The following is a 16,908-nucleotide window of genomic DNA, read 5'->3' on the forward strand; positions in this document are numbered from 1 at the left end:
AGAAAATAAAGGAAGAAAGAAAGAAAAGCAGGTCAGTCGTGCCCATGACAAGCTTCGCTTGCCCCTTTTCCCCGATATGGGAAGGGCTCCTGAATTTAAAAAAAACGGTAGTAAAAGCTATCGTTACTTCCTGTTTTACAGCGATTTAAACGATACACACAAACTCGATATTCAAAGACAGTTTTTCTGCCTTAGTCGTATTCTATTCGTAGTCGGAAATCGCGCGCACCCGTGTTTAGTAAAAAAGATTGACGATTCAGAGTACTGTGTACAAAGAACCGTAATCGAAAACAACAAATATTAGCTTCAGAACAATACTTTTGGAAGTTACCCTCACTAATGATTAGCAACCCGAAGTACTTAATCCCTGGCACACATATCAGATCCGACGGACCTTGTTGTTGCGTCAAAGAGCTGGCTTTCACCTCAATTGCATTTTCTACGACTGCGTTTTTCGCTATGACTTCCAAAAAAAAGGCTCTTGAGCCATGACTTCTGTGAGCGCACCATGGAGCCAGTATACCTTCGATTCAGGAAACAAGCCCTGTTTTATTTTTGCTATATATACTGCTTCAACGCAGCAAAATGGTGCTCGGATTCAGTCCCCAGAGCAAAGATCAAAATTCGTACCAGGCCCACCTTCTGCTCGCCGTAGCCCTCGGCTGGTGTTGCGTGTTTGTCTGCGTCCACAATGGCATCAGGTCACTGGGAAAGGTGAGTCGCCCTATAGTAGCCAAGATGAGAGCTATTCTGCAGCAATAGATTATTTTCCTCGCCTCAACCTCTCATCCTCGCCGGGAAGATTGATACGCAGTGAAATAGGCAAGCTACTACTTATCATGACACTTCAGTGGCTACGTTCTCAATAGTGTGTATACTGGTTAAGCAACCTTTTGATATGTTCGCGCGTGTGCTTGTATGTGTGCGTATAATATACGCATGCAAGGTTGCAAATATACACTCCAATGAGTGTATATAGGGCGCATCGCACACAATCCTAAGCTTCGTAATATCCAATGTAACATAACTGCTGTACTGATTTTGATGGCTCACTTTCGGGACTTAAACGCGGAAAACTTAACACAAAGTCCATAGTCGTGATTTAATGCACTGCACATGAGTTTCAACTGTGTACATGCAACTCAATAAACCAATGACTAAATAAGCGTTACTGCTTTCTGTGTATTACTTTTTAACTCAAAGTATCATATTGTTTTTTTTAATGTGCTTACCATGGCTTAAAGTCAGCGAGGAAAATTTATTTAGAGAGTTTTCTCGAAGTAGAACTGTGTTTGGGCATTACAGAGCTATTTGAACAATTCACAGAGCTATAAATATATGTTGCACTCTACCAAATTAGCATAAAACTGTCTGCGTTTTCTCGCCTTGCGCGCCGCTTCTGCCTGCTATCTCTCTTTAGATTCAGAGATCCTCGCATGTGTCCACGAAAAGTCATCGTTTTATTTCTACGCGCATGTCGTCAAGGTCATCTACATAACCACCACGCTGCCGTTCGGGCTACTGCTCATCATACTCTCTCGAGTGCTCGCGTTGCCAGGAGCGTCTGTGGGGCTGAAGTTTTTCATCGTGCCCAAGTGGAGAGAAGTTCTGTCTGTCACGGTACGAACCTCAGCGCTTTGTATTGCCTCGTTAACAGAAAACATGCGCATTCTCGTATTCTGTACATTTGTACACTTGTGCAGTTTGGAAGCTAATAAGCAATATTATCTATACAATTGCGCTGAGAACAACATGAAGTCGCAGGCGTAGCCTATACTACGCGACACCTACAAGATTTTGAAGCACACCACCGCACGCAGAAACCGAAGGAGACGAAGAGAGGCACACACAGTGGGCAAACGCAGCGCCAAGCTATGTTGAACGAACAAGCCGAATTGGACACACTGCAAGATTTTATATAGCGTGGTAATATCTTCAAATAGGCCATAGAATGCTAACGTACCCTTCATGCGGTACTTACATAGCAACCTTTGATATGAATTCTTTCGGAGGCACACAACATTCGAGATAGCGAAAGCCTTTCGACGTTATATTTAACCCCTCTAAGATGCGGCGAAACAGTGAGCAAAAGTGTCATGTTTAAGTTATCCGCTTTGTGTGTGCTCAAGCTTATAGGCATACCGTAGAAACGAAGTTTCTCGTAGAAACAAAGTCGGAGCGCAGCTTTTCATGCTGTGATTGTTTCGCGGCCGGCTAACTTATAATAGTTCACCGGTGTTCACGCGTTGTTTATTCATTTGTGTCAGATTGAAGAGTCACGAGATGCTGCTGATGAGTGACGTGCGTTCCGTTCTTCCATGCAGCTTTGGGGGAGAGCCGCCGAGCAAGTGATCCTGTCGCTAGGCCTGGGCTACGGCACCGTCATATGCTATGCTGGCTACGGCAGGATTCGGAACAAGCTCATAAAGTATGTACTCCCTCACAGGTGTCAGAGGGAGATTGGGACTGCGAAACAAAGGTTCACTGCTTTAGTATAGCGGAATGAGAAAGCCGTGAGATTGGGCAGGCAACCGCAGCGTAGGTCCAATTAATAGAGTGTCCACCTCTAATGCAGGGAAGTACTAGGTTCGATTTCCAGTGCCGCCAGGCGCACACAGGCATTTCAAATGGGGAGAAAGGTACCTCGGCCTGGCACTCGGAGGTGTGGGTACCACCCTCTCGAAGCTGCGCCACGCTCTTTAATGGTTTGCAGAAATTAGCAAGCTTGTTTTCTGTTGGTCGATCGGATCAACCCGCTTCGCGTCGGAGCGCTGCTCGTTGATCCGCCTATGGTCGGTTACATCCTAAGAAAAACAATAAGCTCCGCCTACAACCATTACCGTCCCACGCAAAAATGATTTGCATAGACGTATTTATAAAAAAGAAAAGAAAAAATGAGGAAAGATTTAGAGCACTATGCACTCTAGAGTGCATGGGAGAGCTTTTCTGGGCGTCCATATATTCCTCCATAAGCCAGCCGCGCTTAGAAAAAAACTGGGACGATTTGGCATATACTGAGTACTCTATAATGAAAGAGCGCTAAGATGTATCTACAAAACAGTCAAAGAGCGTACTGAATTAGAGAAGGCGTACTTGCAGAATATAACAATATCTGGGGTTTCACGTCCCAAAACCATATGATATGATTATGAGGGACGCCGTAGTGGAGGGCTCCGGAAATTTCGACCTCCTGGGGTTCTTTAACGTGCACCTAAATCTAAGCACACGGCAGGGCTGGGCAAAGATACTTTGAAATTGTATCGCGATACGATACAAGATACTCAGGCAAGAAGTACTGGAGATACAGATACAAGATACTACCGCAATAATTGTATCCGATACGATACTAGCCAATTGTATCTTAAAATACTTCGATACATTCGCAAATTTGTTATTATAAACTCCCTAATGTAGTAGCGAACGCCTATGCAGGAAAAGGTTTGCTTGAAAATTTCGTTAATGTGACCAATTTCGTTTCATTTTAATAGATAGATAGATAACTTTAATGAAATGTGCGTTTTTCAAAAGTATTGCCCTTCTTGCTCCAAGTGCATTAGTTTACTTCCGACAGAACTTATTTGGGTTTGTTTTGGCTGCTTAACAGGACAGCTCTTCACTGATAGCGGCTCTTGCTTGTCATTTTTGTAATTGATAGGAGTCGCTACTCAGCTTGCCGACCAACTAGCGGGTAATCACAAGAACTTCAATGCGAAGCCTTCGCACTATGGCGCAAATACCGGTGTGGAGTTTTACCTTGCCTGTATAAGACCGTTCACTCAATACCGAATCACCGGTGTACAGTAGCAAGAACGCTGCTCGCGATATTTTTCGTGACGCACTGTGTATGCGTAGAGCTCATAAAACTGCAATGACTTTTCATGTTCTACTTATCTGCTGGCGTAAAGCGTTCGTTATCAATATATCCACTAACGTGCAATCTTCTTACAATTTTTCTTCAACGAGAGGATATGTTCACCCCAGAAATGCCTAATACCTATTGTATTGTCACGTGGTGGTAAGGATAAAGAAGGCGGCAGTCACTCTGGTAGAAACGAAACTGCTCATAGGGCAAAGTTGTGCCCAGAAAACTAAGGAACTTATAATACAAGCAAAGTACTCTGTACACTGATAGAGGCAATAAATGTCGTTGGTCTTTGGTATTCCGATCATAGACGGAACGCGTGGTCACATCAGCGATCGAACCTTCCAGAGTTACCGATGGTGCTCGCGTCCTGCGCGTAATTTTAATAATAATTGTTGTGGTTTTGCATCCCAAAATCACGACATGATTATGATGGACGCCGTAGTGGAGGGCTCCAGAAATTTCGACCACCTGGGGTTCTTTAACGTGCTCCTAAATCTAAGTACACGAGCCTCAAGCATTTCGCCTCCATCGAAATGTGGCCGCCGCGGCTGGGATTCGCGCGTAATCTTAACACAACAATCTGAAACAACTGCGAAGCTTCCGAAACATCGCAGCGTGGCTTGAGCTGAGCGCTGCTAATCATGTTTTTGCAGTTTAAACCCGATCCCACCAAAATAAAGAAATGAGAGCGCGTGGCAGTATAGTTGCACAAATCGTCGCAGCCCATCGCTGATATTCACGGTATTGCCACCTATATGTCCGATTAACTGGCGATTAGCAATAATAAAAAATTAGGGAGGCCTAAAAAAAAGGAAAACAAATCAAATATATGTAAATAAAATAGAAAAGTCCTGTATTGAACATTCATCGTGAATAAGTATTGAAACACAATAGAGGCGGCACCCTTAATAGCTATGACAATTAATCATGAAGTATCTTGATCTTACTTGTTAATGTAAGACAGTAGAAACATTTGGTGCCTATCAAAAATTGACTGAAACGGCTCGTTGGGACGCTCATGAGAAAAACAGATCATTTGGTATCGCAACGTTTCTCGAATCCCCTTCCTAACAACTTTAAGATGGCTCACAATTATTTCCATAATTATAATGCAAACTCAATTTCGCTCTTTTACTAAGCAGTAAAAAAAGATGTTTGGTACTGCATACTCAGTGCGCGCCCACATGATTACATATTTGTTTTCAAAATCACCTCGCAGAACAGTAAGCTAAAGTGAAATATAAATGTGCAATCAGTAGCAGAAATAAAGCAGACAGTTCAATGTAAGAATAAAGCAGAGCTTATTTTGGCAGCACGTTACAAGAGGCATATTTGTGCGACCAGACCGGAAAAAAAAAGTTCAGAGCCCCCTGTAATGTAATGGATGCAAAAGAAGGACAACTAAGAAAGAACTTGTGCTAACAATCAAATTATCATTTCAAAAACTCTTTGAATAAAGATAGCAGGAAGATAATAATAATTGTTAGGGTTTAGCACCCCAAAACCACGATACGATTATGAGAGACGCCGCAGTGAAGGGCTCCGGAAAGTTTGACCACCTGGAGTTCTTTCACGTGCTCCTAAATCGAAGTACACGGGCCTCAAGTATCTTCGCCTCCATCTAAAATGCGACCGCCGCGGCCGAGATTCAATCGACAGCAGGAAGAAAAAAAAGATACGGTACACGAAATACCTTCTGTTAGACAAACGCTTCATCTAGCACCGGTACTAGAGGTGCTATCGTTAGGATCTTATTTGCACATAAATCAATCGCATGTAAGTCGAACTTACATCGACAAGATCCTTCAAATCTCTGATCTGTGAAAGCCACGACAAGCAACGCAACCTTATAGGCTCCGTGCAGATGCAACTCCGCTCGGCGTCCCTAGCGGCAAGAAGCGCAGATTTGGCGGGATGCTCTCACGCGCTCGCAATGCGGTGAAGTCGAGGAACTATGCCTTTTACGATGACTACACTTTTCGTGCTTCTCGCGCTTGGCTAGTGACCAGGGGTGCTATCGCGGAACGATTCTATTTCCGATTCCAATGCCTTTCGTGCTTTTCGCGCTTGGCCAGTGGTCAGAACGACGGTCCGTCCGCGTTATCAACGCGATCAGCCAGCCGTGAGTGGTGGTTGATAAGAATAGCATAGAATATGGCATGGAATCGGAAATAGCATCGTTCCGCGATTGCACCCCAGAGCGACGGTACGTCCGCGTTATCAACGCGATCAGTCAGCCGCAGGTGGTGGACGATAAGAATAATATAGCATACAACATCGCTCCGCGATTGCACCCCTGCTCGCTCCACGCTCCCGCTGCGACGGCGCGAGGTATTTTCGCGGGCAGTTCGTTTTGTGCCGGTTCCGCTGTTCGTAGAAATGCCGAACTCCAGGAATTCTCCAGGAATTCTCTGGGCACGCGTTTTTACCGGTTTCCATTTAGAGAATATGAACGGAATCGGCGTGAACGGTGGATCGCACTCGTTCGACGACAAAAGTGAGTTTTGTAAATAGATGGTTTTTTTTCTGGGGTTGCATTTGCCCATGACTGTTGATCTGCCGAGCAACACCTCTTCCACGACGCCGTGAACGTGCCCCGCTTCTGGGAGGTCCCTGCCCTTCTTCAGATTAGCTCCTCGGAGGAAACTATATCACGTAGCTCTCTCAATCCAAACGTAATAATAATTGGCACGCTTTGCAGTGCCATGGTAGCAAAACACGAGCCACGACGACGAACTCGGCTGCACTGATTAAGTCGGCGCCTGCCGCTGAGTTCGCTGCCGCGTTAGCCCGAGGGTGACAAGCTGTGATTCTTTAGTGAGCGAGGCGGCCCGCGTTATACGTGCGCAGTTTCGCTCAACGGGCTCGTCACCTCCGTTGTCTTCCGCCAGCTCATGCATTTAATGTTGCCGCGTTCGGCTGAGGATACACAAGGTCTGGCGAAAAGAAGCACCCGCGCTAACGCTACGTTCTCGGACAGCTGCTGACAATTTGACGTCTTTTGGAAGCAAACGGGAAAGAAAACGCCTCAAGCGAAGCACCAAAGCACGGCGCAGTGGCTTGCCGCCGCCTGCGTTGTCTGCTCCCTTATCCCGCCAGATCTGCTGCCGTGGCCGCTTTGGCGCTGGAGGCAGCGCGCGACTGTGGCGGCTCCTAACGTATGCACGGTGACCATACTTCAGATTTCGTAACGAAGCGCTACGCAGGGCAGCGGCATCAGAATTTGCGCGATAATCGTCGCACGCATTGTGGTATGCGGCGCTGGACAGTGGATGAGGGTGTCATGGCACTGACACAAGTAAAGAGAAAAAAGATCGAGAAAACGAAAAGCACGTGAGCTAAGCTAGACGTTCGCGCGCTTGTTCTGTCGTGACTCCGCGAGCGCTGTCAAGTTGCTCTGCTCCACCAAAGCGGACGCACACACTTCATTGCCTGCCTTCACTGGTAGACTTTGCCGGAAAAATAAAATTATGTCACTGCGCTGAGTTTTACTGAGACGGTTTAGTAGCACCAGTACCAGCTTGAGAAGCGGAGTTGAGCCAGCGATTATTGTTTCGTACGCTGGTGTTCCTATAGGAGTATCTTGTATCTTAAGATACACGATACATTATTGAATGTATCGGAAATACAGATACAGATACTCGTCTTGCGAGACGTATCGCGATACAGATACAAGATACCCAAAGAGTATCTGAGATAGTATCTAAGATACATGTATCTTCGATACTGCCCAGCACTGGCACACGGGCCTCAAACGTTTTCGCTTCCATCGAAAACGCAGCCGCCGCGGCCGGGATTCGATCTCATGACCTTCGGGTCAGCAGTCGAGCACCATAATCACTAGACCACCGTGGCGGCCGGGACTGGAGAAGACGAAGAACGATTTGGAGTACTGTACCTACTCTACCTTGGGATGTACGACGTCGAGGGCAGCGCTTAGAAAAAATGGTTTGACGATACAGAGTACTGTGTACTCTGCCGTGGGTGAGCGGTAAGCCGCATCGGCGAAGAAAAAATTCACAGCATATCCACGGAGTGAATGATGATGAGTGGGCGAAGCTGCGGAGGTTCATCGGAAAACCGTGAATCTTCCATGAATTCTGCCGAGTACATCATCACCGACGTGAGATCGGGCGCGTTTATACTAAAGGTTCGATGAGTTATGACGACTTGCAGCTCAATTTAATTTCACATCTACGCTGTGAATTTTCATTGTTTAGAAAACCATTGCTTTAGAAAACATCTGGCGTCTTTCGTTAAGCAGCTGGCGTCTTTTCGTTTTGCTTTAGAAACATCTGGCGTTCTTTCGTTTTGCTTTTAGAAAACATCTGGCGTCTTTCGTTGGTTTATTTCATCAATCAACGGCGTTTTGAACAAAATTTTTATTGTTTAATCATGCACAGGAGAAATCTCACCAGGCACTACCTTGGCGGTAAACAATGGCTGCTAATGGGAATGAGAGACAGAAGAAGTCGGCTTTTAGCTAACACTTACACTTCTACTTCTACTAACGTTTCCTACTGGAACATGCCAATGGCTGCTAATGGGGAATGAGAGACAGAAGAATTCGGCTTTTAGTTAACGCGCACGCTGCGAATTTTTTTATTGTTCAACAACGCACAGGAGAAATCTCCCACCGGCACCACCTTGGAGGTCAAGATCTGGTACTAGCGTTACGACTGATTACGCACTACGACTACGAGGGACGAACGGGTGCCGCTTTAAGGAGCTTCGCCCCTAAAAATTGCTCCTTTTGCTGTGCGTTTACAAAAAATTGCAGGCGACCCTAATCTTTCACCTAGTTGTCTGGTGATTGTGGCATTCGCACGTCCGCGTTCGTGTGCCCATGTGTTGTCTTTCGTCGCGCTGCCAAAGCGGATTATGGTGTAAAGCGCAAAAAACGGACGAAAACAGAAGTCAGCAAACTCACGAGTGAGTTTGCTGACCTATGGCTTCAAAGCGTTTCAGATCGTCCAAGTTTACCATACAGATGCACGTTTGCGTCGCTTGTCTTAGATAGAAAACTTGAACTTGCCGACAAATCTTTTGAAAGATTCTGACATCATTACTCAATCGAAAATAGTATTTTAATCACAAAACGCAAACTTTTATTTTCTAGTATAGCTTACAGTATTTTACAATAGCAGAAATAAAGTGATTGTGCTTCGAACGAAAACCAGCTGGCGCGACTTTCTATTAGGGGTAAACGGCAGGTGCCGCCCTTTTGTGGATCTTATACGTAACCGACTTCAGTAAAGACAGATTTCGCCGCGTAACTCCGGCTATAGTTCCTGTCTATAACAGTTCACTGTAACTCCGGCTACAGAGACTCTGGCGACGCTTTGCCGTCATTTAGGGGCGAAGCTCCTTAAAGCGGCACCCGTTCGTCCCCGTCGTAGTGCGTAACCAGTCTTAACGCTAGTACCAGATCTTGACCTCCAAGGTGATGCCGGTGGGAGATTTCTCCTGTGCGTTGTTGAACAATAAAAAATTCGCAGCGTGCGCGTTAACTAAAAGCCGAATTCTTCTGTCTCTCATTCCCCATTAGCAGCCATTGGCATGTTCCAGTAGGAAACGTTAGTAGAAGTAGAAGTGTAAGTGTTAGCTAAAAGCCGACTTCTTCTGTCTCTCATTCCCATTAGCAGCCATTGTTTACCGCCAAGGTAGTGCCTGGTGAGATTTCTCCTGTGCATGATTAAACAATAAAAATTTTGTTCAAAACGCCGTTGATTGATGAAATAAACCAACGAAAGACGCCAGATGTTTTCTAAAAGCAAAACGAAAGAACGCCAGATGTTTCTAAAGCAAAACGAAAAGACGCCAGCTGCTTAACGAAAGACGCCAGATGTGGTGGGCGACCAGCGAAGCTGTGTGGTGTGGCACCACTGGCACCACAGGGGGGAGGTCCCCGGAAAATTTTAAACTTTGCACACACACACACACACACACACACACACACACGCACGCACACACGCGCGCGCACGCACACGCACACACGCACGCACGCACGCACACACACACACACACACACACACACCGAACCTAAATAAAGGGTGGTTGACTCCCCCCCCCCCCCGAAAAAAATTTCTGGCTACGCCTTGGTGTGGAGCAGCAGTATCGCTGCAATTTTCACACAATCACATACAAGAACAACCACATCGATAGTTGGGCCAGCTTTGTCCTGTCGCCCTGTTTCCTTGTTGGTATTTCATCTCCAATCACATACAAGAAGCATCGTACCGTCATAACAGTCTCCAATAGCACCGCATAACTGTATCCGATCCTGCGTTTTGTTTCTTTATGGAACACTTTGCACTTGCTACTTTCTTGACAGGCCCCGCAGTGTAGTGATGAGTCACGTTCACTTGAGCACGTCATGTGTGTCCGAAAAGTACCATGAGCGCAGCATTAAAAATGTAGAGAAAACAGGATTACCGCACGTCATATAGATGACAAAAGATAAGTTCCCAAAATGGTGCAATTTTTTTCTTAGAGCATGTCTTTACGCCTTACGTGCGAATCATGCGCGACGCAGAATAAGCATCTTGTCATGAACATGAACTCATTTCGCTTTTCTTCGACCTCTCTACAGCGACCTAGAGATTATCATCGCGACGCAGTTTTTCGCCAACTTTGGCTTCGGCCTAGTCGTCTTCTCCGTGCTTGGGTTCCTGGCGTCAGATCTACAGATACACATCGAAGACATCATTACTTCCGGTAGAGTTCACAAATACGTTTCATATTTTTTTAATAATGTTCCGAAACAAACCGGTTCCTAAACCGAGGAGCGCAGAATTATACGTGCTCACTGTGATTGATTGATTGATTGATTGATTGATTGATTGATTGATTGATTGATTGATTGATTGATTGATTGATTGATTGATTGATTGATTGATTGATTGATTGATTGATACGCTTTCGATGGCCGCTCAGTTTGCATAGCACTTGTTCTTGCTGCTATCATTCGGACTTCGACTGCGCGATGCCGTTGTAGGCGAATATTGAAAGTGCGTGAAATCTGCACCTGATCAGTGGGCTCGGCTGATTTACGGGATATCTGCTGATCTGCCGCTAATCTGCGGGCTCTAATATACCTGCGCAAAACACCTGTCTCACGAATACTTCTTGTACTCTTTTTTTTTATTTTGTGCTGTTTCTAGTTATGAATTAGTACCAACTATAAGTAGTAAAATATAAGTACTAATAAATACCAACATAAGTACGACTTCAGGCACTTTAAAAATCACGTGTAGTGTACTGCTGTGTTCCCCTCTCCTCTCTCCCATAGTGATTCTCTATACTGACACTGAAAATTTAAAAAAAAATGTTCACGTGTATTCTTTCCGCCTAGCTCTCTGCCTGGTTTCCTTTTCTTTCTTTCCTTTTTCTCACCAGAGTTCACTTATGATAAATGCGTGTGGTAAGCGACAGTCAGCGACACGGAAGCGTTTTTTTTTTTAATTTTTTACGCATATATACAGCATACTGGGTAACGCTTGTTATAAAACGTGCCACCAGCTAGCTATAATGGCGGAACGGTGCTTAAGCGTGCAGTGTTTCTCGCAGGCTTCGACCTTGCCTTCGTGGCCTATCCGGAAGCCGTGAGCCATTTCAGGAACGCTTCCCTGTGGGTTGTCTGCTTTTACGTGGCGCTGTTCTGCATGGCACTGAATGCCCAGGTACATATGTGTATGATCTTTCGGCGCGTTCAATAGACAGCTAGAGGTCGCGGGTTCGGTTCCCGCCCACGGCGGCCGCATTTAGGCGGCGGCGAAATGCAATCCAAGCGCCTGTGTTTTGATTTAGGTGCACGTTCAGGAACCCCTGGTGGTCTAAATTAATCCGGAGTCCCACCGGCGTGTATCATAATCATATCGTTGTTATGGCACGTAAAACTCCTGGAATTTACTACTACTACTACTACTACTACTGTTATTATTATTATTATTATTATTATTATTATTATTATTATTATTATTATTATTATTATTATTATTATTATTATTATTATTATTATTATTATTATTATTATTATTATTACGGTTGACGTACTCTACTGTGACCTGAGCAAGGCTTTTGACGTAGTCAGCCACACACTGCTTATGGTTAAACTTGCGCAATTTGATGTTGACTTGTCGGTTGTGAATCTCCTGCAGAGCTATCTGCTCAATAGATATTGTTATGTAGCGGTAAATGGCCAAACGTCTTCTTTGTATAAAGTGACTAGTGGGGTCCCTCAAGGGTCAGTATTAGGCCCACTCCTATTTTTAATTTACGTTAATGATATTTCTTTTGCCATTCGTAATTCTTCTTTCCTCTTGTATGCCGATGACATCAAGATTTTTAAGGAAATTCATTCAGTTAACGACTGTCGCTTGCTGCAGTCAGATTTGCGCTCTTTTTCCGAATGGTGCAACGCTAATAACCTTTCTCTGAATGCCTCGAAGACAAAATTCATGTCTATCACTCGCAAAACATCTAGCGTGTCATTTCAATACTTTGTCAATTCTGTGTCCTTATGCAAGGTTTATGAGATCAGTGATCTTGGTGTTGTTGTTGATAGCACGTTAAACTTTTCTGCTCACGCTAAGCGTGTTGCTTTGCGGGGTCTTGGCACCCTAGGCTGTGTTTGCAGATTGTCTAGAGAATTCCGTTCTCCTATGCCCTTCCGAAAATTGTACACCGCGCTATGTCTTCCTCAACTGGAGTATGCGTCCGTGATATGGAATGGCATTGCTCAATCCAGCGGTAACACCATTGAACGAGTCCAGAAAAAATTCCTTAGCATATATAACCATCGCTTTGCTAAAAAATCTCGTTCAAATACTGCTGAATTATTATCACTGCCATCACTTCACTGCCGACGAAATCGCTCTGATCTCTTATTTCTTTACAAGCTAGTCCACGGTATCATATCCTGCCCTGTACTTCTCAATTGTGTAAATTTTCGAATTTCGCGTAAGTTGACCAGAGAGAACAGACCGTTTCATGTACCCGCCTGCTTCTTCCAACACTCTACCGTTCACAGAATACAAAGTCTCTATAATGTTAATTTTCTTGATCTTGACGTTTTTCATAGCCCACAATCATTGTTTTTATCCGAGCTTTGCACTGTTTTGACATAGTGTGGCACAATGTACAAAGTCATCCCTTCTCAGTCTTTCCACATAGTTGTATATATGCAATCTAATTTGTTATGCCCCGTCAATATTTCTCGTGTTGTCTTATTTTACTCCTCCCCTTTTGTGTTCATTTCTCTTTGTCTACGTGTTTTTGCTCTTTTTATTTCTGAAAACTGTCTGTATTGTATTGTTTATTTTTATTGTTTTTTTTTGCGTGCGCCAGCACAAAGACCTTACGGTTGTTCCTGGGCACGTTAAATAAATCATTGATTGATTGATTGATTGATTGATTGATTGATTGATTGATTGATTGATTGATTGATTGATTGATTGATTGATTGATTAATTGATTGATTATAGTGATAACGCAGTTCTTCCCCACTGAGCAGTCGTTTATGCTGCATTAACGTAAAGAAAAAAAAAGCACCTTGGCGCCTGTCTACGACGACTCGTTATAAAATGGTGCAACGTACAAATAAGTAGTTTTGTTTGGAAGATCACTTCCTATATGCATAGACTTTTATTGTTTATTTTTTTTACGCATTATTCGTTGTGCCACCCGTGCACGCGCTTATACAATATATCTGTCAATAACCACATCGTGCCGTGGTTTTTGGCGCGTAAAGCACCGCCATTTAGTCAATTTTTAATTTCGGCAATAGCGACCGAGACGTCGTGGAAGGATCGTGAAGGGCAGGGCTTGTGCAGCTTTAAAACCATGCACTAAAGAAGAGCTCAATGCGCGAAAAGAAATATAGCATCGGGAAAAGGCATCACGCGTCATTACAAGATCGTGTCCTCCAGCGTATAAGACAACCACCACAGCGGCAACGCCATTGTGGCGAAGCGCACTAATAGCAACAGAGTTTGCAACACTGGATGAGTGTCGGCCCCATTTCACTCCTTACGCAGTGCGCCACCGTTCAGGCCGTGCTCAGCCCCGTGCGTGACGAGTTTACCCCCACCTTGAGACCTCGTCGTTGGGTGCTGGCCGCCACTGGGTGCCTGGCGCTCATGTTCTTCGGTTTGCCCATGACACGACAGGTGAGTTGGATGCGTGTGCACTGTGAAGGAGAGTGTGTTCCAATTATGGCCAGTATTGGGGACAGTCTATATTGACAGCTATAGGAATATACTGCAGCTTCGAGCCTCAGCACCGCGCCCGAGTATAATCGAACGCGTTCTGAAAGATGGTACGTGCAGCGTGATGTCATCTGAGCGACTTGTTCCGGTGACCCAAGTAAGCCAGAAATTCGGGGTAAGATGCAAACTTGAAGATGATGAGAAATTCTTGAACAGTTGAGGCGTTGCTTGAGCCAGCGTTTCGACAAGCAGACTCGTCTTTGTTTCTGCCTCGACAAAGACAAGTCTGCTTGTCGAAACTACGGCTCCAGCGACAAGAATTCGACAAGTTCAAGAATTGTTCTGGTGACGCCGTACAGGTGACGCCATACGAGAGAAGGCTAAGAAAACACGCATAAACTCATTATTTGTTTAGCTTCTTTTCGCGCTGGAATTGACAAAAAAACTTAAGGTAGCTTTCATGAAGCGCGTAGGAAAGCGTGACGTCGTTTTCTTTTGACCAGGTCCATCCAATCCAGTTTCTAAGCCTTCTGCTCAGCAGCCATCCTGTTTAGCCAGCGAAGCTTCTTGTGTCGCTTATTGGCCGGGGAGTTTTCATAGACAAACACACTATATACATCGCTATAGCGTCTCTGATTCCCTAACCCACTGCGTGCGCCCATGCTGCCCATGAGTTCGCAGCCGGTGCCGTGACAGCACGGCGGAACGGTACCGACTGCTCAGAAGTTGTATAATATGCGCAGACAGAATAATTGCATGGTTGCTTCATTGACGCATTGTATAGCCCTTGTTCATCGAAGAACACGTGTCCCAGGTTTTTTTGCGATTCACAATTATTTAGCCTGCACTCCGTGTTTGGCGCCTCGAAACAAGTATAGGCCTATAACGTACGAGCTTGCTATCGCAGTGATAAATTATCTACTAGAAATTAATAAAATGTAAAATAAATGGTATTGGGCAGGGAACGTACAGTCAACCACAAAAGTTTACGGACCACGTGATCGCGTGGCCAAGAACCTCTTCGCGACATTTCCGATACCTCAGCGGCGATCGACAGGAGCGCTACGCCAAAGACGCATCCCTCCTTTAATCGATGGCCTGTCAGTCTTCTCAATGGGCACAAATATTTTCCACCTTTCACTTTTTAACGCGACGCGCTCTCTGGCAGCCCCGGCTACGTGCCTTTCTCGAGCAGTACATCGGCATAACGGGATTAACGGTTATCAGTCGCAATCATTCTCACAAAGTGATATCTGCCCAATGGTCACATACCGTTAGAGGCATGCCGTGATAGCTTTGATTCTGCTATCAAAGAAGTGTAACGGTCATACTGCAGATAAGCGCTTTACGTGAATGCTACGAACCAACGATGCGCCACGCGGCAGTAGAAAATTTAAAGACCAGGGAATAACAGATTGATTTCCAATCTAGCTCTGTGGTCGACGGTAGGTGGCGCGGACGGGCAGTTTAGCATAGAGTCACTGTATATGCTACCTTTAGGTAGCAGAGTAGCGCATAGGTCAGGCTAGAGCACTGCACGGGCCCGGGCCGGCCCGAAAGCCCGGGCCCGGCCCGGCCCGCGGGCCGGGCCGGGCCGGGTAAGGGGTTCTTGGATCGGGCCCGGGCCGGGCTCGGGCCCTTGGTCTTCGGGCTCGGGTCGGGCTCGGGCCTGAGCCAGGCCCGTATTAGGCCCGGGTCTCATACGTATAGGTATAATTGCGTGTGTACGTTGTGTGGCTTTGTTTTTGTTGTTTTGTGGGGTTTAACTTCCCGAAGCGACCCAGGCTATATGAGACGCCGTCGTTGAGGGCTCCGGGTAATTTAAACCACCTGGAGTGCATTGGCGTACATAGAAATTGCACAGTACAAGACGTCTACAATTTTGCTCCATCGGTATGCTACACGGGATTTCAAGAAACGCCTAATATAAGTTTCCGCCATTATAGTGAGTGAAAGACGTTCTTGGGTACCGTGTAAGGAAAACAACGGTAAACTGCCTAGATTAGTGTGTATAAGATGTGCGCGTTTGTATCTAGGGAAACATTTCGAGTATGCAGCTACGCTCGCATGCTCGTAGACTGGCCAACGCGACTTGTGAGTCATTAATATCTCAGGAGCTGTTTTTCGTGCATTTTAAGTGCAAGATGCGGAGCGGCTCTTATCCCAGGGCAGACGCCGTTGTTGATTCTCTCATTACTAAAGGCGATGCGCCAGACCATAGAGACACTCGTTTCCCCGAGTGGCGGTGACGGTGGCGGTGACTCGGGGAAGAAGGGTGGGACAAAGAACCTTGTTGTTTTGAACACGAAAACGTAGTGTAGGTTGGGTGCAGTTGCCTGCCGAGGAGTCAACACGACAGCTTTAATTAATGTAACGCTGCACAGCCTGGCGTATTCCTCCCAGAAGCAGATAGAGCACGTTTTTTCCCCCATTGCGTTGTGCAATAGATGAGGTTTGCAGGAGACTTGCTACTTTTACTCAACAGCCCTAGCTCGTATGCAGTTGATGTAGACTCAATTTAAAAATGTCTGCCATGCTTTTTTCTCCACTTTATGCAGGTATTATATTTTGTAGTTGTTCTTTGAAATGCAAAAATGAGATTGCGTGGTTAGCACTGCGTGCGTACATGAAAGAGCCAGCTATGACTCCAATTATATTTTATATTGCCCTGCAATCATTTCGCAAGAGTGTTACGCGCGTAGTTCACCGAAAGTATACACAGTACCGGTGAAAGTTGTGACACTGAAAGAAGTTCCTAAAACAATCTAGAAAATATCTTGTGTGCGGCAGGTATCTTCACAATAACCGAAGGCTGGACAGTGCCTCCTTTATGCT

The 16,908-nt window shown here is 45.4% G+C and overlaps 1 protein-coding gene across 1 annotated transcript in view; it reads left to right on the forward strand.

Annotated features, from left to right (window-relative positions):
- The first annotated feature begins 583 nt into the window (after positions 1 to 583).
- LOC119377604 (sodium- and chloride-dependent glycine transporter 2) overlaps positions 584 to 16,908 on the forward strand; it is a 46,229-nt gene continuing 29,904 nt past the window's right edge. The window contains exons 1-4 of the mRNA XM_037646985.2: positions 584 to 714; positions 1,486 to 1,620; positions 11,435 to 11,547; positions 13,903 to 14,034. Coding sequence (XP_037502913.2) covers positions 11,530 to 11,547; positions 13,903 to 14,034 — 150 coding nt within the window. The 5' untranslated portion in view covers positions 584 to 714; positions 1,486 to 1,620; positions 11,435 to 11,529. The remainder of the gene's footprint in view (positions 715 to 1,485; positions 1,621 to 11,434; positions 11,548 to 13,902; positions 14,035 to 16,908) is intronic.

The sequence above is a fragment of the Rhipicephalus sanguineus genome, unplaced genomic scaffold (assembly GCF_013339695.2).
Source record: "Rhipicephalus sanguineus isolate Rsan-2018 unplaced genomic scaffold, BIME_Rsan_1.4 Seq4984, whole genome shotgun sequence".
Taxonomy (NCBI): Eukaryota; Metazoa; Arthropoda; class Arachnida; order Ixodida; family Ixodidae; genus Rhipicephalus; species Rhipicephalus sanguineus.